At 44.9% G+C, this 27,322-nt stretch overlaps 2 protein-coding genes across 3 annotated transcripts; both read right to left on the bottom strand.

The window, feature by feature from the left end:
- Positions 1 to 7,954: 7,954 nt before the first annotated feature.
- DDX47 (DEAD-box helicase 47) lies at positions 7,955 to 16,395 on the bottom strand. 2 transcript variants are annotated; one of them, XM_064452754.1, is made up of 12 exons: positions 16,251 to 16,395; positions 15,434 to 15,527; positions 13,773 to 13,961; positions 13,024 to 13,095; positions 12,356 to 12,474; positions 11,764 to 11,835; positions 11,525 to 11,641; positions 11,211 to 11,357; positions 10,769 to 10,906; positions 9,318 to 9,388; positions 8,654 to 8,783; positions 7,955 to 8,563 (listed from the first exon to the last, which is right to left on the bottom strand). In XM_064452754.1, the coding sequence occupies exons 1-12, from the start codon at positions 16,344 to 16,346 to the stop codon at positions 8,441 to 8,443; spliced, it is 1,368 nt and encodes a 455-aa protein (XP_064308824.1). In that variant the 5' UTR covers positions 16,347 to 16,395; the 3' UTR covers positions 7,955 to 8,440. The 2 variants fall into 2 exon arrangements, with proteins under 2 accessions (XP_064308824.1, XP_064308832.1); XM_064452762.1 differs by lacking the exon at positions 13,024 to 13,095.
- Positions 16,396 to 20,845: 4,450 nt separating this feature from the next.
- On the bottom strand, positions 20,846 to 25,920 carry APOLD1 (apolipoprotein L domain containing 1). The gene is made up of 2 exons (XM_064452740.1): positions 25,610 to 25,920; positions 20,846 to 23,461 (listed from the first exon to the last, which is right to left on the bottom strand). The coding sequence occupies exon 2, from the start codon at positions 23,454 to 23,456 to the stop codon at positions 22,716 to 22,718; it is 741 nt and encodes a 246-aa protein (XP_064308810.1). The 5' UTR covers positions 23,457 to 23,461; positions 25,610 to 25,920; the 3' UTR covers positions 20,846 to 22,715.
- Between the last annotated feature and the right edge of the window lie 1,402 nt (positions 25,921 to 27,322).

Genomic DNA, 27,322 nt, shown 5'->3' with positions numbered 1-27,322 from the left:
CACAAAATTTTGGTAGGTTTGCCCTAAATCTAACCATCCTTCTTTTTCCTCATCAAAAGGGTTTAAGAATAATACAATTAATGAGTTGAAAGAAGTTGAATATAAACTAACCATCTCTTCCTAACAAGCAGTCCTCTATTATTAAGCAATGAGAGACTTGCCCAGAGAGCCCAGCAAGATCTCCATTGCTTTCTATCATTTATCTATCATTGCTTTGTATATTCTAGAACTTCTGTGAACACAGATCCCAGTCAGTCCCTGCAGGCGTGCAATGGGGGGACCTCCACCTTCACAGGGGCTGTAGTAACTTCCTCTGGCAAGAGGCTTCAAAGCACAGAGGTGTCTCCTAAAACACCATCAAGCTGAGGCAGTTTCTTGAAAAACACAAGGCAGGCAGAGCTGGAAGCAAACAGCTTGGGTAGGCACCTGCCCATCAGCCAGGAGAAGAGCCTGCAGGACCATATTGCAGTGCAGCACAAGCAGCAAAGCACAGAACCAGCCCTGGAGCAGTATAGGGACCTGGCCTTGACCCTACTTGGTGGGGCAAGGCTGGGAAGAAGCAAGCAGGACAGAGTGCAGGAGGTGCTTAGAAAGGGGGGATGCATACATGAGACTCCCTTGGTGAAGGCGTGGAGTCAGTCATTTAAGAATGGCTAAACGGGAGGGAGGAGATGGGAGGTCCCAAAAAGGCACCAAATAATGGAAGTTCAGTAAGGCAACACATTATGGGGTATGCTGAGCATGAGGAAACCCTGCTTGGGTAGGATCTCAGCAGAGCTCACCACGCCTGTGCCAGCTGCAGGAGCAAAGCACATAGTTGCCAGTTAATTAAGTGAAGGGAAGCATTGGCTGATGCTTCCAAAGGAATAAGTCAGTCCTTGTGGAGAGGCCTGAAGGTAGGGAGGGAGGCTGCACCCAGGCACCCGTGGGCAAAGGGACTCCCCTACCCCAGGCCACATGGGGAGATTCCCTTTCCCTCCACCACAGCAGAGGTGGCTCCCTGGCTGCATGCCCCTGTGGGTGCCACCACCCCAGGATCTCCATTACTAAATGCTTCCAAAGGTCAGCAGATTCCCCTGGTCAGCTTTATCTGATCAGGTGATGGGAGTGGCAATGACAAAATCCTGCAGACAATACAGAAGAGCAGAAGATGCAAACTCTGCCTATCTGGGCAGTGAGATTTTGCTGATGTGCTGAGCAGGAAGGCTAACCTGCTCTGGTGTACCAGTAAAGCTTTGTATGTCAGGTAGTCCTGGCTTCTGCCACAGCGCTTAGCCCACTTCAGCCACAGAGAAAAGTCTTCCAGCTGAAGCAAGACCTGGGGCAGTGCACAAGCTGTTTCCTTCTGTCCAGTATTCATTTTAAGGCTCAGCATTGCTTCTGGTGCAGAGATTTACCTTACTTTAGCAAAGCTGGCAGAAGACTACATATTTTTCCTGCCACTGTAAGGGCCAAGGAGATGAGTGTCCAGATCATGGAAGCCACTTCAAGGCAAGGTCACCCAGCCATGGTTGGCTTCAGATGTCTGCTTGTCAAAGGTCTTTCCCCACCAAGAGAGATAACAGCTCTATGTAACTGACCATCCAGCTTCAAAGAGGGATTTCCCTGCATCAGTCCTCCCCTTCATCCCTGTATCTTTACATCTCAACAACTATTGCACAGTCCTTTCCGCAGACTTCAGTGTATTTTTGGATGTCAACCCACAAGCTCTCTGAGACAGAAAAGCATCTTCTCCAGTGCATTTTCTGTGCTACCCTTGTAAATTGGTAATACATGGTCCTGTAGATCTCAGGTAATCAAAGTAGTAAAGGGTTGACACAGCCAGCAAAGCTGAAAACTTCCACCAGGAGGCTGCCCTGGAACAAATAGGCCTTGTGTTGGATGAGCAAAGAAAAAAGAAAGCCTTATTTGCTATGTATATAAGATACAGAGATGAAGACACTCACCAAAGATTTCATTGATACTATGCCCTCCAGCAAGCTGCCTTCACATTGCGCAACAGGCTTATCAACAACAGAAGGCTACCAGGGCCCTGCACTAGCCACATCTTCCTCTACATATGCTGCTTCTACTGAATTCAAGAGAGCCACAGCTGTCTGCTATAGGGTTTTCAAAGGAACACAGCAGTCTCATACTTGCAAACAGTCCATGCAAAGACAAGACCAAGAAGACCAGTGACAGGAATTACAGCAATTCTGCTTCCATCAGCTTAACACAGGCCTCAAGGAGAGGGAGATTCCTCGCTAATCACAGCCAGACCAGGTGGCAGCATCAGACCTGTGAAAGCAAGACTGGCATTTTCAAAGAGGGGATGTAGCCTGGCATTCAGAGGATGGATCTTCAAAAGTCATCCTCTGAACTATATAAAGGCAATGCATTTGGAGTAAAAAGTCATATCTGAGTGGGAGCCTTGGAAGAACCAAAGTATCACAAAACACTAGCATGCTTTGCAAGGAAGGGCTCTTTAAAAAACTCAACTGAGATGAACAAGCCTGGCTGCAGTCAGACAGCTGAACACAGGCAGAAGTGAGGCTATCTCTAAATTTTGTCTTGGAGAGAACAGACTACCAAATCTGTTTCTGACATTTCTTCCACAGATATTTTATAAACATTCATCATTATGTTATCCATTTTGGAGAACATGGACAATACTTCGCATACTTTTTTTTTAAATTTTGCATTTTTATCTAAACTTGCTTGAAAATTGGAAGGGTGACTCTGAGATTCCTGGCTAATACTGAAGCGATTCTCACCAACATGTAGAGAACCTAAACTAAGATATACATACATGTCTTCAGCGTATCCAAGGAAAAATAGTCCATAGCTCTGCAGAATCTCTAAGAGGCATCCTGAGACCTGCAATTGCAAGAACAGAAAGCTGATTCTGCCTAGGGTCTGTCAATGGAGTCTATTAGGCTGTCTGCTTCATACTGTTGATGGTGTTTGGAGAAGACACCAGTCCTTAACAACCAAAGGGAGCCTCTGGCATGCACCAAGATAAAGGTTTAACACACCTGTAAGCATGCTCATGAGCAGCAGTAATAGGAAATTACTCACTAGTGGCAAATTTATCATTCTGAATATGTATTGAGGGAGAAGTATTACTTCCCTGCTGATGATATATCAAGCACAGAAGCTGGCAAGGTCAGATCAGGCTGAGTATCTTCTGTTATAAATTCCTTTCAACTGCACTACAATAAAGGCAGTAGAAGACCAAGTATCTCCAATTACAGGCTTGACTGGGGTACCTTAATTTCTCCTGCTTTAAATAAAATTGAATGAGCCTCCACACATTCTTTGCCAGGCTTGCTCCATAAATCCTGTTCCTTACATTGCTACTGCAGGAAAGAAGGTACTTTTGTGACTCCAACTCTCACTATGCAAGAGACTTTTTCCTACATCAAAGCCAAGAAATTTCATTTTTTAGCCCTGATCATGGGATGGAGCAGATGTACAAGAAAAACCACACAAAATAATAATTTTCTTCTGGAAAGTCAGCGTAACCAAATTCAATCTTATCATGCAACCCTCCCTCCACCTGACACAGATGACTTGCAGAGCAAGTTTTGCTATTTGCCTTTTTTACACAGAGATGTTTGTGGGTGAAAATCTTGAGGAGGATTAAAGGGGGCTTAAAACACGTGCCAAAAATAGGGAGGAGGAACTGATGGACAGAAGAAATAGTCTCTGTGAGAGGTGTTCCAACAGGATTCTTTTTCTACCTTTACTAGGGCTTGAATGGAAAACAAAACATTTCCCCTCTTTTGCATAGAAAGCCCACATTGCATTTCCCTTTCCTCAGGAACCCTGGGCAAGCACCAGGCCCAAAGGAAGGCAGAAACTTTTGACAGAGTCCTATCCCAAAACTTTAATTATGGAGAAGCAACAGAGTAGCATGTACACCTCTGCAATGATGGGGATCCTCCAGCACAGAAGGCAAATATAAAAATACTCTTCTCTTTGGGCACACAAAATTACCCTGCATTAACCTCTGGTAAACATAGCTTCAGGCTTCTAGATGCTGCCCTGAAAAAGTGCTGAACAAGCTCCAAGGGCATCCACTTGTCCCTGAGGACCTACAATGTCAACAGCTGAAGACTGCACAGCGCCACTGTCTCCTGTTGCACAACTAGGAATCACCTTGGCACAGTCCAACACACAACCTACCATGAAACATGACATATACTTGATTATCATGTTCAGAAAGGCATGCATCTGTGTCCCAGGGGGGCTTTGGAAGCAGAGAGAAACTGCTATTATCATCATCATAAGTTCCCATATCTGAAGGGTCCTCAGGAAGAGATACAGCACATCCTTAGGTGTCCCTTTTAAAGATTGTTATTCAGGAGCTTTTATAGTCTGACTGGGTGGGGGGGGGGAACCAACCCAAACAATCTGAAGACTAAGAAAGTGTCTTTTAACTACTTTTTTTTTTTTTTTTAAATAAAGATCTGGAGTTAACCCAAAATCTTGGGATTCTGTCGGAAACTCATATTCTGATTCTCCAGGTTTACACAGTGATAGCCTTCCCCTCCCACCCCCAAACAAAAAATCTACTGGTAAGCACATAAGCAAGAGCAGTACGGATTCAGAATGACTACATGGACTACTTCTGGCAAAAGCTGGATTTTTACAGCATTTGCTCTGCAACATTTACAAGAATTAATTGCTCACTTGAATGTTTACAGAAGCTCCTCACATGCCATTGTAGGCAAACCACAACTTCACATTTATGCAACATCAAAATACTTGGTACGTGCCTGTGTCTTTTACAGGTCATGCAATCAATTCCACTCCTCCTTAAGTACTTCAAGGGCTTTTAAGTATGTGGGATATTTTCCTTCTTCAGTGCTTGGCTAAACTGGGAATGTTTACTAATTTCAGTTCTTCTTTTTAAACTAAGTCCCTCCAGATTCCCAATCACTTCTTACTCAGAAAGTTCCTTCCTAAACTGAGCTTCTTCTCAGCACAAGTTAACGGTGTTGCTAGAAAGTCATCATACTTAGCCCTCCCTCTTAGTCATCTTTATTGTTTTGGGGCAGGGAGGGAAGGGGACTACCTGGTCCTTGAACAGGCTGTGTTCCTCATGATTATTTTAAGCAGACTTACGCTCAGGCTGCCACCAGACAAAAGCCCTGGGTTCTGCAACCTGGTTCCCAGATAAGATTTCCTGCCCACATCTTCCCTTGCAGCTCCTGGACAGAAGGTGCGTGGCACTGGGGAAGAGACACAGCCAAATCCATTTCAGAGATGTCAGTCCAGTGCAGCTTCTGCTCTAGATCCCTGTGTGGTTGCAGGGACTGCTACTGTTGCAGCTACCTTCTCTTATCTTGATGTGGTATAATGATAAAACTGAAACGCAAATTTTGTTTTCCTACTCCTTTCACCCTGTTTTTATCACTGACGTCAGTGTTTAATTTTACTGCGGCCCTCCAAAAGATTGTCCCATTTCTGCTAGATCTCGAACATTTAAATGAAAGACACTATATCCCCATTCTTTACTGTCCAAGGTAGACACCAATGCAGCATTAGAAAACAAAAATTTAAAATATGTTCTACAAGCATATAAACCTTCTCATTTGGGTCTTGGGAAGTGCAGAATTGTTTCAAACTGCCAACATCTCCACTGAACATCTTCTGAGAACACTGCATTTGTTGAAACTTCACTTGAGTTTTAACCACAAAAAAAGAACAGGTTGTGTTAGCCCAAGCCTGCCTTATGTCACTAAGGTTAATCCTCCACTTCAGCTCCCTGCTGTGCAGACTCGGAGAGGTGTGCTTCAGAACTGGCCCCTCAGGAATCCTCCTGACTGAACAAACACGCTGGCATCAGTTGTACAGAAGTATGCAGCCACACACATGCCAGTGTTGGTATTTTCTGAACTGTCTTTTATCCAGACAGGTCTCTCTCCATTCTTTTCCCCTCATGTTTCATTAGATCAGTTACATATTTTGCTTTAGCCTGGCTGCAAATTCTGTTTTGACCAAATACATCTTTAGACACTCCCTATTCCACTTTAGTTATACACCCTCTGACCTAGCCCTCATGGTGTAGTCACAGTAAGAAACTATTTCCTGCCCCTCCAACCTGTTGAGATATTTTTAGTTGAAACTGAATGTGCATACCTGTGGCAGGTGAGGCACCAGTAAGAATGTGGGTGTGGTGAAACCTTTGCTTTTCTAGTGCAAAATGTTTCTATGGCTTGTCATTCAAAATCAAAGGAGGTGGCCCGTTGTCTAGGAGTCACTCCTCTCTAGGAGGCTCTGCACCTTTTTACAAGGAGCAGCTCTACTTCTGTTATTCTTGCAACTGCAGAGTAGGGATAGAGAATCTTTGATCCCATCAAAGCGCAAGACAGATCCCTCTTCTGTTGCAGCCTTCCACACAGGAAAGAACAGAGATGCTAGAGACTCCACCAATGTATTAAAGAAAGCCTCATACTACTACTGAAAGGAATGACCCTGCCCTACCTCCTCCAGCAGTAACATTGCTCTTCACATCACTTTACAAGATTGGTTCAAGACAGACTCTGCATGTCACCTGTTACATAGCTAGGAATAACACTTAAGAGGTTTTCCAGAGACTCAGGAGCTTCAGAGGGATTTAATCTTCATTTGCTGATAGCGGGATCAACCCTGTCCTGCTTGTGAAAGATAAGAAATTGCGTTAAACATCCAGCAATACAGAAAACCAGTCAGGAAGAGTTCCCTTGCTCCATGGGGAAGGACCACTTGCATCTCCACCCATTGCTCACTCATTTTATTCCTCTCTGGTGCATTCTAGGTCTGTTCCTTCTCACCTGTGGAGATCCCTACCAAAGGGCCCTGCAAAATTAACATTCTCATTACTGGACTTCTGCCTGTCTCCCTGCACTAGGGCCCACAGAAGGCACACACAGTCTTCCTGCTTTCTAAGAATGCTCTTAGCAGTCAACATACCCAAGATCTGTACCTTTACTTGTCTGCCACTGATCCTAGACTGCTTTAGAGCTATCAAACTTGGAAGGTATGTGGGAGACTTGAGTAAATTGCTACAAAGAAAAGACAAAGTAAGAACATCGGCACTCTTCTCACACCAGAGTATGCTTGTTCTTTATGAAGACAACAGAGCTGTTTTAAATAAAAAGAAAAAACATGTCCCCTTTGTTTTAAACATAGTGTGTTTTTTGTAATTTTGCAAAATGTGCTGCCCCAAAGAAAAGTATAAAAGCATTCTGACTAGCACACGTGTATATTAATGTTGAAACTTTGAGGTAAGCATTGTGCTCGTTTTGACTAAAGCAGTAGTTTCTGCTTTCCATTTAGATCTAAAGAATCTTTTAGACCTTTTTTCATGTAGCATAAAATCCAGCTTATGAGTGGTTCTAACAGACATTTATTTTTCATGTTGAATAATCACGAGGGAGCTTCTCGCCCTTCTCTGCCACCAGCAGAAATGTCCATTGTGAACGTTTTTATTGCCAATGGGAACCACCACTAACCTTCTGCTTTGATATGAAGAGAAGTATGTTTATCCCATTCTTGCAAGAGGCTACTTATACAGCACTGAACTCTGCCCAAGACAGAGAAATAAATAGGGAAACACAGAAAGAGCCTCTACGGTGCCTGTTTCTCTTCACCACTCAGCTCGTGAGCCGCTTTCCTACATAAATACCACCCTCTTGTGTTGGTTTGTAAGTACTACAAGAATCAGCCACCAAAAAAACCCATCCCAAACTCCAGACCTCTCCTTGATCTTGCCAATCATTACAGATTCTGGATCGAATGCCAGGCACTGAATAACCTGTTTCAGCAGGATTAGGCTATCTCTGTGCTAGGCCTCTCTTCAGCTGACACATCTAAGGTATTGGTGTCACACATGAATCGCTAAGACTGACCTAAGAAGAAAACCTTCTGGCAGAGCCAATATTCAAGATGAGCAGAACAGGTCAGTGATAAGACAAGGAAAACCAAATAGCTTTAAAATTAAGCAAATATATTTGGAGTTCTCCATGTCACATGTCCTTCTCCTAAGGCAAGGGCATCACAGTTGTGCTGTAGAAACTCAGTTTTTTCTTTTAACTTTTTCCTCTCTCTAACAGACCTATCTGACCCCAGATGCACTCAGTGAGTCCGAGTTGAGACAGGCTGCTGCAGTGGGAAAGCTACACCCAAGATGCACCTCTTTGTGAATGACCAGGGCCAGACCACAGCTGCTTTCAGGTCCAGAGCTGATGGTCTGCTGGCTCTGAAAGGAAGACTGGTCCCATGGTACCACAATGGGCCAAGCTCAGACTGTAGCTGGTGAAGCAGAAGAGAGGAAGTTGTTTCCAGGTGGACTGCCCAATTTCACAATAAGTAGTTCTGAAAAAAAAAATCCACTGGAGATGGCTTGGTAGACTGTTTTTGCTGAGTTCACGTAGCCATAAAGATAAAAATAAAAGTCTGTCCAAATACTGAACTAGAAGGCTTTCCTTTTCTTCTTTTTCCCACCTGCCACCTTATTCCTGACACCAATAGCCTCTTCTGTGTCATCATCATCACCATTCCGAGATCGCTTCTTTTCTCCCTGCTCCCGCAGCTCCTGCAATACAATCAAGAGATTGACCAAGAGGTCTGGCACCTGAAGAAATTCAGACTACAAAGACTAGAGGGACAAAAAGCCAGCACCCACCATCCGAGCAAATCTCTGGGCCTCAGCTACACGCTCTGTCAGCATCATAACTTCCTCCTCTTGCATGGGGAATGCTGGCAGCTTCTTGCCAATCAGGTGTTCAATGCGCTGGAACAACTCTACATCGTACCTGAGGAAAGACAAGACACCAGCCTGAATCAGCCCTCCTGCAACTGCTTCAGCTATCACCACCCACAGACATCACCCCTTACCTCCAGCACACAGATATTGTTAGCTTGTGCTGATGGTCTCACAAGCAACTCTTAAATGGATGCAAATGATGCCATCATTTGGGATGGCTTCACTGACTTATTCAGCTCATCTCTGTTCAGAAGTATTTAGCAAAGACTTTTTTTTTTAGACAAATATTTCAGTATATATCAAAAACCACACTTACTTAACCTACATTATATAAAAATGTATGTATATTATACAAGCAAGTTATAAACAGTTAGTTCTGCTCATTACATGCCTGCTTCTAGAATTTATCCTGGACCTTTCTCCCTCCCCACCCCATGCTTTGAATTCTCTCCCATTTAACTAAATAAATCCAACTGGCACCTCAGAATGACAAGTAGTATTTTCTTCTCACCCAGAATAAGGTCAGATGTTTTCTGTTCTGAACTACAGCTGGGAAAAATAAGTCTGCCACATTAACACTTACTGTGTGACAAAGGTGATAGATTTGCCAGATCTCCCAGCTCGAGCTGTTCTCCCAACACGATGAATGTAATCCTGAAAGGAATTTTTTTTGATATGCAATGAGATGTGTGTGCCAAACACAGAACAGAAGTTATGGGAAATCAGCCCATATAATTGTTCTTTAGGAAAGAACAAGAAAATTGGGAGAAAATACATCCAGGATTAAATACTTGGACCTATGCATAGCATTAGGGTTTGAGAAGATGCTGGCTTGTGGAAGCATATCTTTGGTTTTAACATTTCAATTCTTCTCTTTCTAAAGGAAAAGACCACCTCCAATTATTTAATGCTGCAGGACAAAAGTTGTGATACATCACTGCTAATCAACTATCACTGCCTTGAAAAGCTAATATTTGAAGCGGGCCAATGCCTGCATTTTCAGTCTTGGGATCTTGTGCTCTACACAGTGTCTTCCAGACAAACTTTCTGGCAAGTAGATTTAAATTTGGCAAGCACAGGGAAGGGGAGAACGAAAGAAGCATCTGATCTATTGAGTGTCTTCTGCTTATACGGTTCTAGGCTGTTTTCCAGGTTACGTACTGCATTATGGAAATTAAAATACTGCCTTCTCCATGAAGGGTATGTGGAGAAAGGAAACATCATGAGAAAGGACGTGTTCTGTGACATGGTGAGATGAGAGGGAGGGGCACAGAAACTGTAATGATGTCATTCAAGCTGCTGCCTCCACCAGTATTTTTTTAAACTTTTGTCCTTTTACAACGTCAAAAGCAGTGTCTTCAAAAGAATCACTGTACTTTCTTCTGTTTGCAATGTGTAGTATCTTTGATCACTGTAAGGAAGAATAGCAATTCCTGAAATGCATGTTAATAGTATGCTTTTTGAAACTAGGTTGGGAAACAAAGTCACACCTGTAAGATAATACTATACTTTCTATAAGGTAGAAAGTTAGCAACTCACTTTTTTCCAGTTTGCTCTACTTTTGTGATATGAAGGTGAAACATATTAAAGATACCTTTCTTGGTCAAATCCTCATTGAACATAATGGGAGAATTTTTACTTATCTTTTTTTAAATAGTTTAAAATGTGAGGGCAGACCTGGATGACAGGAACAGAGATGACTACCTGAAACTAGTCGTGTGTTAAAACTATTTTCAAAGTCTAGAAGCACTTTAATGTAATATGGCAAAACACAAACTCTGAGCAGAAATACAGAGGCATGGAACTCCCCTCACTTCCCCTCTTCACTTATGGGATCAGTTCTACAATCCGGACGAGGGCACCCAACCAAACTGAGATACCAACTCAGTTGCAGAGGCTGAACTACATCTTTTAATCTACAGAAGCATGAACTAGTCTTCCAGTCAGCAGAACAGAGAGGAGGTGTCTTTGTTCCTTTGTCTAGCTTGACTATGCCTCCTGGAGAGCTCTCAGCTGGCACACAGACTAGCTTACCTTAGAGTGCGTCGGAATATCAAAGTTTATCACCACATCTACATGTGGAATGTCCAGACCTCTGCTTGCAACATCAGTAGCCAGCAGAATAGAACGTGCCTTTGCCTTGAACTTGTTCAGAGAGCCCAACCGCTTATTCTGGAAGAGAGGAGGTCAAAAAGGGAGTGAGAGAATAATGCTTATTCTGGTTAATATGCTCTTGTTGAAATACTGGTACAGAAGAATTGGGGGAAAAATACTCAAAAATCTCACTTCTCTAGTCTATTTTTTAACTATTACAGAATCAGTGGCAGCATTTACATTAGTTAAATTTCTAGGGATCAGTCCAGTCCAGTATCTGTGAAACACTGCTTCTGCAAGGTAGTTGTGACTCAGTATGGTGCAGCCCACTTCCCAAGTGACAGGTCTCTTGTCTACTCCATTCTGTGGGGTGTGCCCATACCTGACTCATCTGTCCATGGAGAGGAATGGCAGTGAACCCCAGGTTGCGCAGCAGTAGAGCGGTCCTCTGAGTATTGTTACACGTACTACAGAATATCATGAAAGAGTTTCCAGCTAGTTCATTCAAGATATAAACCAGGTAGCTGTCCTGTAAAGAAACATGCAGAGACAGGGGGAGGGTAAAAAACCAAGATAATCACATATGCCACATTAAAGAGTAAGTATAAGCCAGAGAAGATGACGAGATATTGGGCAGATGTGGGAACAGCATGACTAGACACAACCAGAAGAGGGAAGAAACAGAAGTGGCATTACCTTGAATTTGGAGGGGATGAAAATATAGTACTGCTGTAGTTTTTCAACTGTCTGATATTTGGAAGAAACAGCACATTTAACAGGATTCTTCAGAGCAGCACGCTGGAGTTTTTGAACCTGGGAACATCAATGTAAGTTACTACTACATGGACAAAGATCTTGTCAGAAACCTGTATCATAGTCTAGCCAACAGTATAGCCTCACAGGAGGATAACTAAAGCAGAGTACTCTGCTCTCACCTTCTTGGTCATGGTAGCAGAAAACAGAAATGTCTTCCGGTCTCGAGGAATCACTTTTAATATCTTATCCACCTGTAAAAACAGAAAGGAAATGGAAATGCTGAATACAAAAGCAATCAAGACATAAGCCTCCTCCAAATATAATGATCATCCAAATGAAGAGTAATGCGTGTGTGCAACCTAGACTCACAGTAGGAACAAATTTCCCTTCTTCTAAAGGGAGAGTGGAGGCTGATAGCTTGTTGACAATTAGCCAGTGTGAACTCTAGAAATGAAACAGCAGAGCAAATATCAGGCAATATTCCTGCAGGAACGTGCATGTGATTGTGTTCTACAGGAACTGTGTCAGTGTCAGGCACTCCAGAGAAACCAGTCAATTTTGGAGGCAAAATGCTTCCTACTGTCTTGCTAGTGCTCTGCAGAACTCAGCACAGTTCTACTCCCACCACAGACTTCTGTGCAATTATTAGATCTTAGTTACAATTTGCTATTAATTTCTACAGAACAGCTCAGTTTTTACTGTGTGACTGTATGAAGTGATTTTAAAGGTACTTATCTAGTGTGCTAACCTCTTCTTTTAGCAGATTCCTACCTCTGTTTCAAAATCCATGTTAAGGATCCGGTCAGCCTCATCCATCACTAGGAATTTCAGAGCTCGTAAGTTGAAGCCCTTTGTGTTCTCCAGATGATCAACTAGACGGCCAGGGGTTGCTATCAACAAAATCACAAGAGCAAATTTAGAATGAAAGCAAAGGAAAAGATCCAAAGATGCAAGAGAATCATCCATTACAGAAATGGAATTTTCTCCAAGAGAAGTAAAGGCAGGTTGCTTTGTGGGAAGGATTCTTTCACAGGACATCTTCAAAGAGTTTTGAAATAAGACTAACAGAGCCAGACTCTCTGAAGAATGCCCACCTTCACCCCCTCCCCCTTAAAAAAAAAAAAAAAAAAAAGGCAAAACAGAACAGACTGTAGATGAGCTGTACTGAGAAGAACAAGACCAGCATTTTGAATACTTGAGGAGAATGAAAAACCAAGCCAAAGGCATTCTAGCAGGAATGCTTTGGAATGAGCTTGTAGCAGCAAGGCTACTGGTATATACTTCAGAAACACTAACAAGCCAGTAGTCAGACCTCAGGACGAAAACAAATGAAGGATGTACTTTCACTTCTTCACATGCACAAAACTTTTTGGCACTCTCTCTTTGGACACATGCAGTTTGATAATATTCATACCCCATACCCCAGTGCATTAACTTACCAATTATAACATGAGGTTTCTTGGCTAAGGCCAGAGATTGAGACATCGTATCAATTCCACCCACTATAACCGCTGCAGGACAAACACAATATAGTGAGTCTCTCAGCGTAGCACCAGTCAGCCCCTGGCACCATAGTGTTTCCTCCTACTCCCTGCCACCCACAACAATTCTGTACAAATGAAGGGCTACTTATCTTTATGAGAATTCACTTTATTTTAGCACACCTGACCCTCCCAGGCCTCTTAAGGCATACCATTAAGTCCTTGCTGGCTACGAGTATTTTATTTTCACAGCTGAAGCGCTACAGGGAGAATCTACTCATTTCAGCTTAACTCAGCTGCACAAATCCAGGAATTCTAAAAATACCCACAACGCTTTTATGTTTGTAGAGAATATCTGAAGAACCAACAGAGACAGTCTGAAGGAAAGATTAAACTACATCACACTATAGAGCGGAGCTCTATGCAATTTCACTGGACACAAACTTACTAATAAGAAGATTCTCTCCTACTTCTATCTTTTACTGTTTGGACATAAAATGCAGAAGAGCTGCAGCCTACTCCATGAGAAAAGACCATACAGTCTTTCTTTCCCAAACCTGATACCAGATCTATGTCTTCCAGTGTCACAAGCTTTTCTCACCTTTTGTTCAGTCCTCCATACAAATACTCTCTACTTTATCCCTTGCAATCCAGAGCTGACAAACCAGTCTCCAGGAAAACTGCTCCAGTATCACAAAGCCACTTACTAGTGTGGACACCGATGGAGGATCCAAGAGCTTCAAACTGCTCTGAGATTTGGAAGGCCAGCTCCCTTGTTGGTGTGAGGACAAGAGCAAATAATCGCTGAGGCGTATCCAGCAGTGCTTGAAGAATTGGCAAAGCAAAAGCTCCAGTTTTTCCAGAGCCAGTTTCTGCAAGTCCAATGATATCTCTACCTACAAGGAGTAGCAAGGAGGGAAAAACCTGTTACCAATCTAGACCAGAGAAAGAAGCCCTTAAAGCACAAGGAGGATAGAAAAAAAGGAGACACACAAAGGGTAAAAAAGAACAAAGGGCCAAAACAAAGACTTTCAGAACATCTCTGCAGCATTTTTAAGTGTGTTACTTCATTTGTACAATAATTACAATCTCAATCCTTGACATTCTCTAGTTAAAATTCTGCCAAAGTACAGGTTTTCATACAAACTTCAGGTTCAAAAAAAGCTTTACTTTATTATTTCTCATATCTGTCAGTTTACAGCCTATTGCTTCTATCCAGGTGTATTCTAGACCAACTGTTGTCCGTTTACCAGCTTACAGGGAAATAAAGTCCAGTGATTGAGGCTTAGGTCATACGAACTACAAGACCACAGCAATACCAAATTCACATTTCACAAGCCACAACCAATTTTGTACCATCGATTAAGAGAGTAATCTAAACCGGTCTGCAGCAGGAAGCATTAGGACCACAAGTCTTTTGACCCCAAACAGTGTAGACAACAGGGTAGAATTAGTCAGTAGTAGAATCCATTCTGACCTTCTAAACTCCTACAGTTGAGAAGAAAATGCTGCCAATAGGCCTTAAAGTGGAGATAACTTCTCAGGAATGCAATCTTACTTTTGGTTTTTTTTCCAAGAGAATCTTATATGTGGAGTAAGAGAGACTGACAACAGTTACATGACAGGACAGAGTAGATAGACACTGAAGGTTTATTCCCATTCTGTCACCACATTGTTCTGTTCCTCTTTCACAGTGGGTTGGAATTTTGTTTGGGTTTCTTTTTGGTGTGTTGGTTTTTTTTTTTTTTTTTTTTTACGAAAACCCAACCAAATATTCTAGGGGCAGAAAGGTTTGATGAATTCAGTAATTTATTTTCCTTTAGTTCCAGGATGTTTAGAAAAAGTCACTGTAGTTTGACTATTACTCACTCCAGAAATTTAATTTCAAAGAATTGCCTGCTCACAGCAAAGCAGATTATACAAGTCATGTAATCAGTCAACTTCAGACACACACTGTATGTCTCTACCACAAAAGGCAAAGTCCTAAATCTATCAGAAGTTTCCTGTGTATCCTTGAGTATTTCAGAAAGAAAGTGGTTGATGCTGAGTAGCGGCTCAAATGATTGACAGTCATTCTACTTAATGTGGACTGTCAGAACTATGCAACAGTAGTGAACACTCCAGAACCCATGTTTGTACAGATTTGAAAGCTTGCAGTTGCAGGCAGTGTTACAGGATAAATTAATATTTTAAGATCCACCTGGGAAGGCCACAAGAATAAACAGAGAGACTACTTCTAGACAGAGATCTTCAATGATGAAGTGAGAACACTCTCACCCCTGCCACTTACTTTTCACTCAGTAAAATTCATTCACATAGAGCTCCTGGGGTATCCCCAGATCTGGGACCAGAGAAGCACACCGCTCACCTTGGAGAGCCACTGGAATAGCCTCAACTTGGATCTTTGTTGGCGTCTTCCATCCTAACTGGTCACAAGCTTCACACAGGACATCTGTCACTCCCTAAACATTAGTGAAAAGAGAGAAGGGAAATGGACATCACCAAGGAGACTTAAATTAAACCACAAAGTTAAATACATGCTGCAACAGAGCCAAGCTTGCCTCTAGCAGAGACAAACCCCATCAGGCCCTCAACACAACTACACGAAAGGGCAAGCAACCCACAGTGATCCCCACATCCACCAGTAACTTCATAGATCTGTTCAGAACCGATCGAGGTGACTGCCATCAGTAAGAAACAAGTCGTTTTTCCCCTAGTTTACACAAGGATCTTTCCCCACATCCCCAGTTGTCTCTCTTCCCCTCTAGGAGTATCCCACGAGCATGGAAAAAGGAACACGCCTGGGCAAATTAACACAGCCGAACACACGGGCAGCCGGCTGAGGGGCACAGGCCGGAGCAACGCCAACCTGAGCGGAGCAGAGGCCCGAACCCCCCGGACCTGCCGCCGGGACACAGCGCCCCGCCCGCGGATCGACGCGGCGGCGGCGGCCCACGTGTCTGCCCCGCCGCCCACCGCCGCCTCCGCCGGGCCTGGGGCCGCCTGCAGCCGCCGAGGGCCGCAACCCAGGGCGAGCGCGGCGGGGCAGCGTGGGGCACGGCCTGGCGCAGGGGGCTGTGCGAGGGGCTCCCCCCTCCCCTTTATATGCGGGGGGGGGCAGGAGGGTGTTCCTCGGGACGGGGGAAGGAGCAGCAGGGGCAGAAGTGGCTCCAGCCCGGCCTTACCAGGTCCTTGAAGCTCCGTGGCTCTTCCACCGCCACCTCCGGCTCCTCCACTGCCGCCGGCTCCGCTGCCTGCCCTCCCTCCTCTCCTGCCGCCATTTTGGGCCGTCCCTGCCCCTATCGCGGCGCAGAGCACTCTGGGAGCTGCAGTCTTCCTTGGAGGCATCATGGGATTTGTAGTTCCGATGAAAGAGCCAATCGGAGCGGGCGGGGCGGGGCCCGGGGGGCGGGGCCTGCTGTTGCCGCTCCTGCCGCCGGCTGGAGCCGGAGGCGGGCGGTCCCGTCCCGTCCCGTCCCGTCCCGTCCCGTCCCGTCCCGTCCCGTCCCGTCCCGTCGGCGGAGGCCGGCCCCGGCGGTCCCGTGTTCCTGCGGTCAGAAGCTGTCTTCTGCATCCGGAGTTCTTCCGAGCGCGGGTCTCTGCGGAGTGGGTGCGGTGCTCGGGGCACACGTGCTGTCTTTTTCTCCTCTCCTGGTGTAAGGGAACCGACGTCGGCCGAGCTTGTCTGCGGAAACATCCTAACTCTGCACAAGGCTACTAAGCAGCACGCTTGAGGAGGCCTTTCCTCTACATGTGTTCAGGACTTGTTTTCTTTAAACGTAACTGAGCTTACGCTTCTGTAAGGGGGGTTGATTTAAGTGGTGAGTGCTGTCCTTCGCTAAATTAGAAACTGGGTGGATTTTCACTGAACTCATAGAATCAGAGAATCATTAAGGTTGGAAAAGACCTCTAGGATCATCAAGTCCAACCGCCAACCCAACACCATAATATCTCCTAAACCATGCCCTGAAGTGCCACATCTACATGTTTTTTGAACACCCCCAGGGATGGTGACTCCACCACCTCTTTGGGCAGCCTGTTCCGATCCCTGACCACTCTTTTCAGTAAATAAATTTTTCCTAATATCCAATGTAAACCTCCCCCGATGCAGCTTGGGGCCATTTCCTCTCGTCCTGTCACTAGTAACTTGGGAAAAAAGACCCACCCCCACCTCACTACAACCTCCTTTCAGGTAGTTGTAGAAAGTTATAAGGTCTCCCCTCAGCCTCCTCCAGGCTAAAAAACCCCTGTTCCATCAGCCACTCATCATAAGACTTGTTTTCCAGACCCTTCACCACCTTCGTTGCCCTTCTTTGGACATGCTCCAGCACCTCAATGTCCTTCTCCAGAGAGGTCTCCAGGGAAGGGGGAGTTATGGAGCTATAGCCACCTGTACCGGGATAAGAAGACACTGAATTGGCTGTGTGAAACCCTGCCTGCTTGGTGTTAACCGCAAACGGCTAAGCCTGCAGCTCAGCATTTGCATTGTTTAGGCAGCGTGCATGATGGTGTTCTGTATTCATAAACTCTAGAATTGTGAAAGAACAAGACAAAGTGAGCTATTCAGGCACAAAAATACAAAAAAATATATAAACTTATATATATAATACATATAAAAAGCCAATTAACTTCTTCAGAAGTGCTGGTATGAAACATTTTGAAGTACTAGTGAATGGAAAGAAGGAAAAGTCAAGAACTCTCTTTTTCCACTTTGTTTTCCTGCTTATAGTAATTGCCAATGTGCAACTTTAAAGTGCCAGAAGTACATACACTGAACTGTGGCAACTCACAGCATGAAATGAGAGAACAGGGGATGGGAATAGATGCAAACACTTCCCCAGCTCTCTTGATTGCTGCTGTTGTGATACAGGCAGGGAGCCTGCAAGTGCACAGTGAGAGGTGAAAATGGTGATGGGTTTAGTGCCCTTTGAGGGAGAGCAGCATCAAAAGATCATGTCATGATGGTAGTTCCTGAGCTCATTGGTTTCCATCTGGTCTGGGTGTGGCCTCCTCTCTGATCTGTAGTCTCAATGCTGAGCACAGCAGGGCAACATTTCAGTTAGGTGAACATGTTTTGTTTTAGGAGAAAGGATGCTAAAGTATCAAAGAGCTCAGTCTTCAAAAGGACAGCAGAGTCGACTGCAAAACGGAACTCGTGACTCTGGTTTTGAGCAGAACTCCCTCTTTTGATGGTTGGGTTAGGCTGGTTAGGCTGGGTGTGCTCGCTGTGGAAATGCTGACGTACCTGAGCATCTGTCACTGGATTCCAAGCGTGCCGTTTCCTCTGCTCCCAGAACAATGAGGAAAGTGAGAGGAAATCCGAACAAACTCTCTGCGTGACAGGGAAAGGAGAGGAAACCTGAAACAATTCACTGCGCAGCAGAAACTGCTGCATCCCGCTGCGCTCAGGAGCAATGATTTTAAAATAAATCAAAACAAGACAAAAAATCCCGACAAGAAACACCCAATGTAGGTGCTAGTTATGACCATGTGTTTCAAAAATTACAGCAGTCTGAGCCATGAGCTTGCTATATACTATTATTGCTGAAGGTTAAGCCTGGCGAGTACTCAGACATAAACCCTTTAAGGGTCACTGGGATGCCTCAGGAAATAGAGTCAGGGATGTGACAGGAAGTCGCTGCTTGTGATTCTTTGTTGAACTCATTGTCCATATAAAATGGTAGGTGCTGTTTTGGTGGGGAGCAGGGTGGAGCCATTCTCTCCTGGTGACTTTCCAGTTTAGATGATGACTCCCTTTCTGTGCATTTCAGCACAGGGCACTGCAGATTTTACTGGATTTTGAAATTTTCACACCAGGGCTTTTAGGTTTGGCTTTTGACCAAACACATTCCTAGCCCTACTGCAGGTTACAAGCTCAGTCTTCCTTAGGGGGGACAGGGTGGGAGAAGATGAATTTTAGTGCCGGTATAATGCCAACTATTTCACAAGAGATGCATAAGACAAGATGGACGGTGTGTATAGTAGGTCACAGTTAATGGTAAAGAGTCCTGTCTACTCACTGGGATGCTCAGAGGGAGGCTATTGGGATATCCTGACTCCCTGACTATTCTCATGCTCCTTTGTCATAGACACCTTTTATTATGCTTTCAAAACATACTTTGGGACATTGTGTTAAAATTACATTTGCATTTCCAGTTCACCATTGAATCATTCCTCCCTGCAGCAGTTTCAATAAAAGGGCATCAGGAGGTCAGCCCTGGCTAATCATCAAATCACACATGTACCCTTCCCCTACTGCCACTCCAGCTACCAAAGGAAGAGGTCAGCCAACGCATCTACTCATTTGAAGGGTAAATAACATAACTACTAAAAAAACCCACCCTGTTTACCAAAGACACTTCTCCCAAATGTTGCTTGTGACTCTAAGGGAGCCATGATATTGGAACTAAGTACTGGAGCAGGTGCACCCCTGTCCCAGCCAGGGTCACTTGCTTCATGTGCTTTCTTGGTACCAGCTCAGGTGCCTATCGGACCCAGCAGTGAGCTGTTTCAGGGAGAAAAAGGATCAAGAAATGAATCTTACCCCCAAATATGGAAGATTTCTGCCAACAGAGTTCCCAAAGCTGGCTCCCCAGGGTATCACATGAGATCCAGCGCTGACTGCATGGGAGGAGACAGGAAAGCATTCCAGGAGCTGGGTGAGGAGGATCTGACCACCTCTTGCCCTGTCTGCTAGCTGCTAGATTAAGTGTAGCTGAAGTGTGAGGGCGCAGACTTAGACTCACAGGACCACCTGGCTTAGAAGGTGTCCAAGAGCACTGGATGGGTTCTGGAGCAAACAAAGTAACACAGCTCCTCTGTCTTGTGTAGGATTAGAGATCTTCCAGCCTGCCACCCCACTCTCTGCCTGAGCCTCCCTTTGCATTCCTAGCAAACAAACTCAGAGAGGGAAGTGCCTGAGACCTGGCCAGGAGAGCATGGTACCTTGGGCTCAACCGCTTTTGCAGAGCAGCACTGCACAGTAACCCAAATTCTGACTGTGAATGAAGGGTTGATCTAGGGAAAAACAGAGCAGAAGCAAGATTTTTTTTTGCCTGTGTGGCTGAGAATGGAAGCTAGAGTTCCTGATTTGTCCCAGCTGCTGAAAAAGTGGCTGTGATTGCAGTGCAGGACTGCGCTGAGCAGAGCAAACCAGCCCTCATGAAGCTCTAAGCTATCAGACTCAGATTCTTCTGCCAGTCAGACTAGTCCATTCAGAGATGTTGTTTTTTCTATGTTGTCCCCTGTGTGTGGATATGGGGACAAAGCTGCATTACTAGAAAACTGAGGAGGAGGTATAGGAGAATCATAAAAGTTATATAATTTTCTCTGTGACAATAAAACCAGCCATCTCAGAAGTATGGTGAACTCATAACTGATCTGGTAGAGTTGGCTGGTGGTATGCCACATTACTAAGAAAAATTTAGCATCACATCTGCCTTCCTGTAGTGTGCAGTTCAAACTCCAAAAACACACTTACATGCTCAAACATATGCACCTCAGCGTTTGCATGTCAGAGATCAGCATTCACAATGCTAATTTACACACCAGGGTATGCACTCACACAGACGTAAACACATACACTCATATAAAAATGCCAGCTGCGTGGCATGGAGCTAATGACCTTGCTTTTCATTCTCCCCTTCTGAACATGTCTAGCTGCTCCTATCGATTCCCTGGCTCCAGTGCCTGGAGCATGAAATCGAGCAGGGTAAACCAGGGGGAAGAATGTGATCATATGCAGGTGTACAGAGAAACACTGACAAAAAAACACTTCATATTCATTTAATTGAACAAGCAGTGTACTTGTTCATTTCTGGCAAACAAGCACGGGCATTACAGGCATCTGAGTTGTACTCTGAAGGACCAAAGCTTTTGTTCTTCTTATGTGTGAAAACAAAAGTTGGTGTCATGAGAGGAAGAGACAAAAAGGACAAGGATTCAATCTTTGCGAGACATAGTGTTGCCCTTCCTACAAGTTTGCTCAGTGTTACAGAATTACAGAGTGGATTTTCTGATCATTTTGATTCATGTATCTGCAAGGAAATTTCCCTTATCCACTGGGGCCTACTTGTGGAGGTGGTATTATCCCAGCATTAACCCTTCTGGCTGTCTCAAGCTAGTTTCCAGTGTCTCTTCCCTGTACCTCTTCAAGGTACTGACATGATCCCCATCATCACAGTACTTGAGCACTTTGCAATATTTGTCCCAGAAACATCCTTGTGATGTAGGGAAGTGCTACTATCATCATTTTTAGACAGAGAACTGAGGCACTGAAGGGTCAAAAATCACAAAGGACATATTTATCAGAACAGTCCCTTGAAACAGGGTCTCAGTCCTTCTTCCTGCTTTGTAAGTGCTCTGCTTCTGAATCATCCTACTCCTCTGCAACCCTCTTGAGTATTAGTACCAGTATATATATTGCTAACATTAAGCTTACTGCAGGAAGCACTGCTAGGAGTTCGTGTAGCCCTCCATGAGTGCTGCCTCCACCCTCACAGACAAACCACTGTGGGTCTCACAGGCTGCTTGACTGCATGGAGAGCGGCACCTCCACCTCTTAGATGTGCTCCCATCACAGCTGGGCTCCAGCTCAGACCAGCAACACCAACCTACGCTTCCCTCTCTGCTGCAAGAGGTACAACTGCTTTCTTCCACCAGTCCCCTGAGGCAGGCTCTGGTCCCGGGGTCACTGACCTGTCCTTCTACCTGTTTTCATTCCTAAGATCTGTCACTGGTTGACCGTGTCTCATATTTTATAACTACCAGTATTCGGGCCATACTCTCCTTTTCCTAGAAGAACTTGCCCTCCCTCACAGCCAAAGAACAGGTGACTTTCTCTTACATGCCACAGACTTGCTTTGCCTCTAAGAACAACTGCTTTCCTTTGGAGCAGAAGCCTCCTTTTTAAAGAAAAAAAAATATACACCATTAAATACAATATCAAAACCTTAAAATAATCCTATATAAATAAATAGAACACAAACATCACAGTTCTCAGCCTGGAGGCTTTTCTTCAGAAGGGATAACAATTTCTGGCCCTGCTATTTCACCCCAGGTTGATGAGCCATCCATACAGTCTGTCATATCTGGAACTGCTTCCTTCAACAGCCTTTCCAGATGTACCTTGGTAACAGGACCTTACCCTACTGGAAACTGGCAACTGTTGGCTTTTTGAGGGTACACCAGTCCTTTTACCATTGGTAGATTCATAAGTTATTTACAATCCAGGGTCAGTCAGCACCACAATTGCAGGGATTTTATCAGTTTCCCGACCGACTTCTTTTTGCTGCCTTGGGGAAGCAGAGCTGGGGAGATGGCTGGGGAAACATGGGTCTGAGGAACAGCCAACTACCCGTGCCTGCAGGCTCTGGGATCTCTGCTGTGTACCTGATAGTCCACATGTCCATCACAACCTCCAGCCTGAATCAGGTAGCTGCTGTGAGGTGGCAGGGTGTGTGGGTGTGTAACCTTTGGTTTCCTATTATGATGGAATTTGTGTTCAGATATAAATAAGGCACAGGAGAGATGTGCACACCTGCGTGGATGAGCACAATCAATATTACAATAGCAACAGGTAGAAGTGCTAATAGTGGCAATTATAATGTAAAGTCTCCAAGCCTGGTTTTAATTCTGGGGCAAAAACTGTTTCAGCTGGATGGTCTTAGGGTCTCAGTAGTGGTTTTAGCATCCAAGGTGAGCCTCCTTGTGTGTGGGGAAAGATCTGTTCTGGACTCAAGAAGTTCACAGACTTCATCCATTGCTCTGGTGCAGGTCTCGAGGTTGGCAGCCAGCTTCTGGATTTTGGCCTTCAGCATGGCCTGGCTCACTTTTGTGACCTCCTTTGTGTATTCTGGCACAAGGAAGCTGTGGGAGCCACAGAAGACCATGAAGCAGACAGAGTTGTACAGTGAGATGGAAGCCCTCTTCTCCGACTGGCGAAGTGTGGGGTCCCCTGGACCCTGCCCCCGGCGGAGGAACTCCAGGCAGCCAAGGATTTCCCTCATCTGTTTCCGACAAGTCATTGCGATTTCCTGCACCTTCCTCACCTCCCGGGAATTGCAGAGCACTGAGGAGAGATCGGAGGTGATGCTGACAGCTCCCCCGGCAGTGGCCAGGCCCAGACCCACAGCCGATGCCAGGAGAGAGGCTCCCAGCGTTGCTGGGCTCAGTGACAGCCCCACGATGGCTGTGACTGCTCCTGCAGCTGTCAGGGTGCTCCCACTGACGTTGGCAATCAGGGACCTTTTGCGGAGCTTGTTGAGTTTACGAGCAGCCTTGTGAAGGTGAGCGATTTGACCACGCAGCCTCCGTCTCTGATCCAGTAGCACTATGTGGAAGTGGTGCGTGGGGTCTAGTGTTTGGGGAAAGGCAGCACCGTTTCTCTCCATGGCCTCTGTCCAGAAACAGAAAAGGCTGGGTTGGGATTTATGATGAAAAAAACCCATGAGACATGCTCAGCCTGGACCACCATTTCAGGGATGGCAGCCAGCCAAAATTTTTTTGCTTCACCCAGCATCTTGAAAGGTTCGCTGTGCACACACGTACACACTCACATACACAGACACACATGCATGTACACACATGTACATTTAATTACCATATTCCACTGTAACTTTCAGACAGAGGAACTTCTAAATGTTTTTCTTGTTCCTTGAAAAGAGTAAGTATTTAAGGGATGGGGTCAGAGGTGCTGTTATTACCTCTTTGAAGACACAAAATACCTCTTCCAACCCTGGAGACAGAAATTCCCTTGAGATTAAGTGCTCAGAACCCAAAGTAGTAATGCTGCCAGAACTAAGGTGTCCCCATGATGGCATTCAGAGGATCTGCAATACTCTGGGGCATCTTTCACAAGAAAGCCAGGGGTCCGAGGAGGTGAAACCCACCCATCCCATGTTGCAATTTAGGGGTCCTTTCCCATTAAAGGAGGACAGAGGGAAGCTGCTGAGGGGAGTCAAGGTCTGGCTTTTCCATCTAGGAGGTGAGAAGCTCATTGATGCCTCAGATGGGTATTGTGTACATCCTTCCTTTCTTTATGCCTAAGCAACTCAAGGTCCTGCAGCATTTTTTTCCTATTGTAACCTGGCGTCAGGGTCTGGACAAAGATGGGAACCATTGTTCTGTGGTGCTTAGGTGGTGGATCTCCAGTGACAGTGGCAGGGATGTCTATGGACCTTGTTTAAAATGGTCATGAAGGGCACATCAAAAAAGCGAGCCACTTTCAGTGTGCAGGCCCTTGGGGATGGGGAAACAGGGAAAATACAGTGAATAGAAAAGTCTTGAAAACTGCTGGCTGTGGCAACCTCCCGTGGCAGGAGAGCCAGAGAGTGTCTTCCCTTCTAGAGGGTGAATCTTCAGGGTTTCAGTGCTAGGTGATCCCTGTTTGCTCTCTCTGTTCTTTGTCACAAGGGTAGAAAGAAATATTCCAATAAGCATTTGCAGGTTGCTCTACGGCTGCAAAGAGCTTTACAGAGGAAGCCAGTATCCTTAAGCCTGCTTACATATAGGGCAACTGAGGCAAGGGAGGCAACAGGAGCGATACAGCATCACCAGTTGTCTGGTAGGAGCAGGGCTTTTGTGCTCCACAACACTGCACTGTTCACAAGGCTGCACTGCCTCTGCACCCAGCAAGGTCTAGCCATATTGCTAAGAAGCTGTTTGCAGTCCATAATGCCCTCATAGTCAAAAGAAGCCTCTGTAGCAGAAGGATCCTGTCCCAGAACCAACTAAGCAAAAGTATTAATTGCTGCAAGCACCTTTTCTCTTCTGTCTTTTGTACTATGTGAACTGGAGGTACCTGGTCCCTCATATGGGCACACTATATAGTTAGGATCCTTGGGGCTTTCATTCTGCAGAGTCCCCGTGTTTCAGAAGGAGGAAACCTCCTACCATAAAGAGCCTTTCCATCCTGAAGCGTGTAAGTAAATAATTCTAACCTCATTTTTTTCCCTTTCTGTTTGTCCTAATCCATCCAACAGAATCTTTAGGACCTCCCCCTATGCCCTTCAGAACAATGACCCTGGTCTCTCTTGGTATCATTGGGCCATTTGAGACACTTAGTACATTGTGCTTTTCTTAGCTGGAGGCAGTGTCCTCTTATTTCTTACACTATAGTCAGAGATGAAGCTGAAAGCACAAGGACTAACACTAAGATAAATGGATACCGGCATTGAAATGAACAATGACCATATCATCAACAACTTAACTACAGTCCAATATGATGATCATTAAAGATATCAATTCCTGTAGCCTCCTAACAATTTGTTCTGCAGATTTTATTGCTGAGAACAGTCTCAGGTAATAACAGCAGCCATCTCACTGCAGTTAGTAGAACAGTCATTCAGTATATAGCACAACCCATACAGCTATTCACATCTTTTGAATACACTGATTTATGCCAGCATAAAGGAAAACAAAACTAACTCCTGCTTGTAGAGAAAAATCTCCTTGACAGTAAAGGAATACATTAGTCCAAAACCTGCAAACATTTTTCTAATACAGTACTTGGAGAGACTCCAAAAAACTACTTGTTCAAACTTACCTTTAGTTTCCAGCCGACCTCCCCAAAGAGAAATTTTGATCTGTTTCTGGAGGAGACCAATTTATAGCTCCTGTGGACCAATTGCTGTGATGGGAATGCTTTGCCTCATACTGGGAGTTTGCCATTTCCTGCTCTCCCTTGTGCAGAAGGATGTGACACACTGGAAAGTGACCTGCGGGACAGCGAGCACACATCATGTTCAGGAAATGATCCCTGCGAATGAACATTGTGTGTTCGCTTTTCCTGAAGTGTAGGGGGAAAAAATTTTTTAAAATCTCAGCCTATTCCTGGTGCTGAGCTAGTGCAGTCATTCCCCACAGGGAACAGTTGCCTTTCCTTTCCCTGAAATAGCAACTGACTTTACTCTGTGCTGGAGCTGCCAATTGCTTGATGATTGAAGTTTCCCACCACCACACATCTAAAGCCAGTGGAGCATCAGCCAGTCAGCTGCTTCATTCAAGGCTTGTGTACTTTTAAAATCACAGCTCTTTGGGACAATTTTGTGTGTGACTGGATGGATGGAGCACAGCAGTGCTGTGTGGGAGCTGGAGCAGTGCTACACTCCATAAAAGGGAAGCAGCTCCATAGCAAGATGATTGCTCTGAATTCCCATCTCTTCTCAGTAGATAAAACCATGTGGCATCCTGCAAAAGGAGTGATCTCCCTGTGTTTTTGCTCTGTTTCTTAACCATGGGCATCATGATGGTTGAGAAATGACCATGTTGTTTTCCTAAGGTGCCTGCCCAGCAGCCAATGATCAGAAAGAAAAGATCATTGGGATCCCCTCTTTTGCTGCCTCCTGTTGCCTGGCAGTTGTGCCCACATACAGATGTGGTCACAGGGAGGAAGTGATGAAGGTGTCGGGGAGGAACAGCCTAAGTGAAACTCCTGACGCTGCCTTTCACACTGAGCCAAGGGCAACTTTAATCAAAGACAGATTCTTTGGATGAGTTCAGGAAAAAAGGATTTTTTAGTGGCAGTAAGTGGTGCAGCCCACCTTAGACCAAAGTGGCATGTGTCCTTATCAACACAGGGCCTGTGGTGGCAGGGACATCTATTCTGAGCAGTTGTGCTTGAAGATGGAACATCTAATTCCTTGCTATGTGGATTCTTGCTCTTCAGGGCTGTTTGTTGACAGGGACCTCCGATTGTGCCCTAGTGTCACCCTGGCCTGGCTAATCTGAAAGCTACTTAGCTGTCACTGAGTTGAGAGGCTTTACTGTTGAATGTGTGAGATGCGTAGCTGTGCAATTGCTGGAGCTGACCTTAGGAAAGGACAAGGACTGAGAGGCAGCAGGCAGGGAGAGGAAAAGTCTGGGATTATTAATTTCAATGGCAGCTTGGTTTTAGATAATCTTAAAATTACTGTGAAACGCTATATCCAGTGTTTTGTCAGGGGTGGTCCTGCATGAGATGGGACATGAACAAATAAATAAATAGCACTGAAGAGCTACTTCAACCTGTCACAGACCTGAAAAGAGAAAACATTGTTTTGAAGAGCTTAAATAAGTGGTCTTTGTCTGCCTCACTTTGTACATATTGCACGTTAACAGGAAGGTGAGTTTTGACACTGAAGGAAACTCTGCTTTAGCCCTTCCCTTTGTTTTAGCAAACATATGCTTGAATTGGAGCCCATCTGCTTTGGTGAAGGTTTGCAGTTGATAGACACAAGAGTTCTTTTGCACATTCCCAAATAGAATAAGCTTTATTAAT

Source organism: Phalacrocorax carbo, chromosome 1 (assembly GCF_963921805.1).
Source record: "Phalacrocorax carbo chromosome 1, bPhaCar2.1, whole genome shotgun sequence".
Classification (NCBI taxonomy): Eukaryota; Metazoa; Chordata; class Aves; order Suliformes; family Phalacrocoracidae; genus Phalacrocorax; species Phalacrocorax carbo.
The sequence above is the reverse complement of the archived record's forward strand: the minus strand, read 5'-3'. Positions and strand labels throughout refer to the sequence as shown.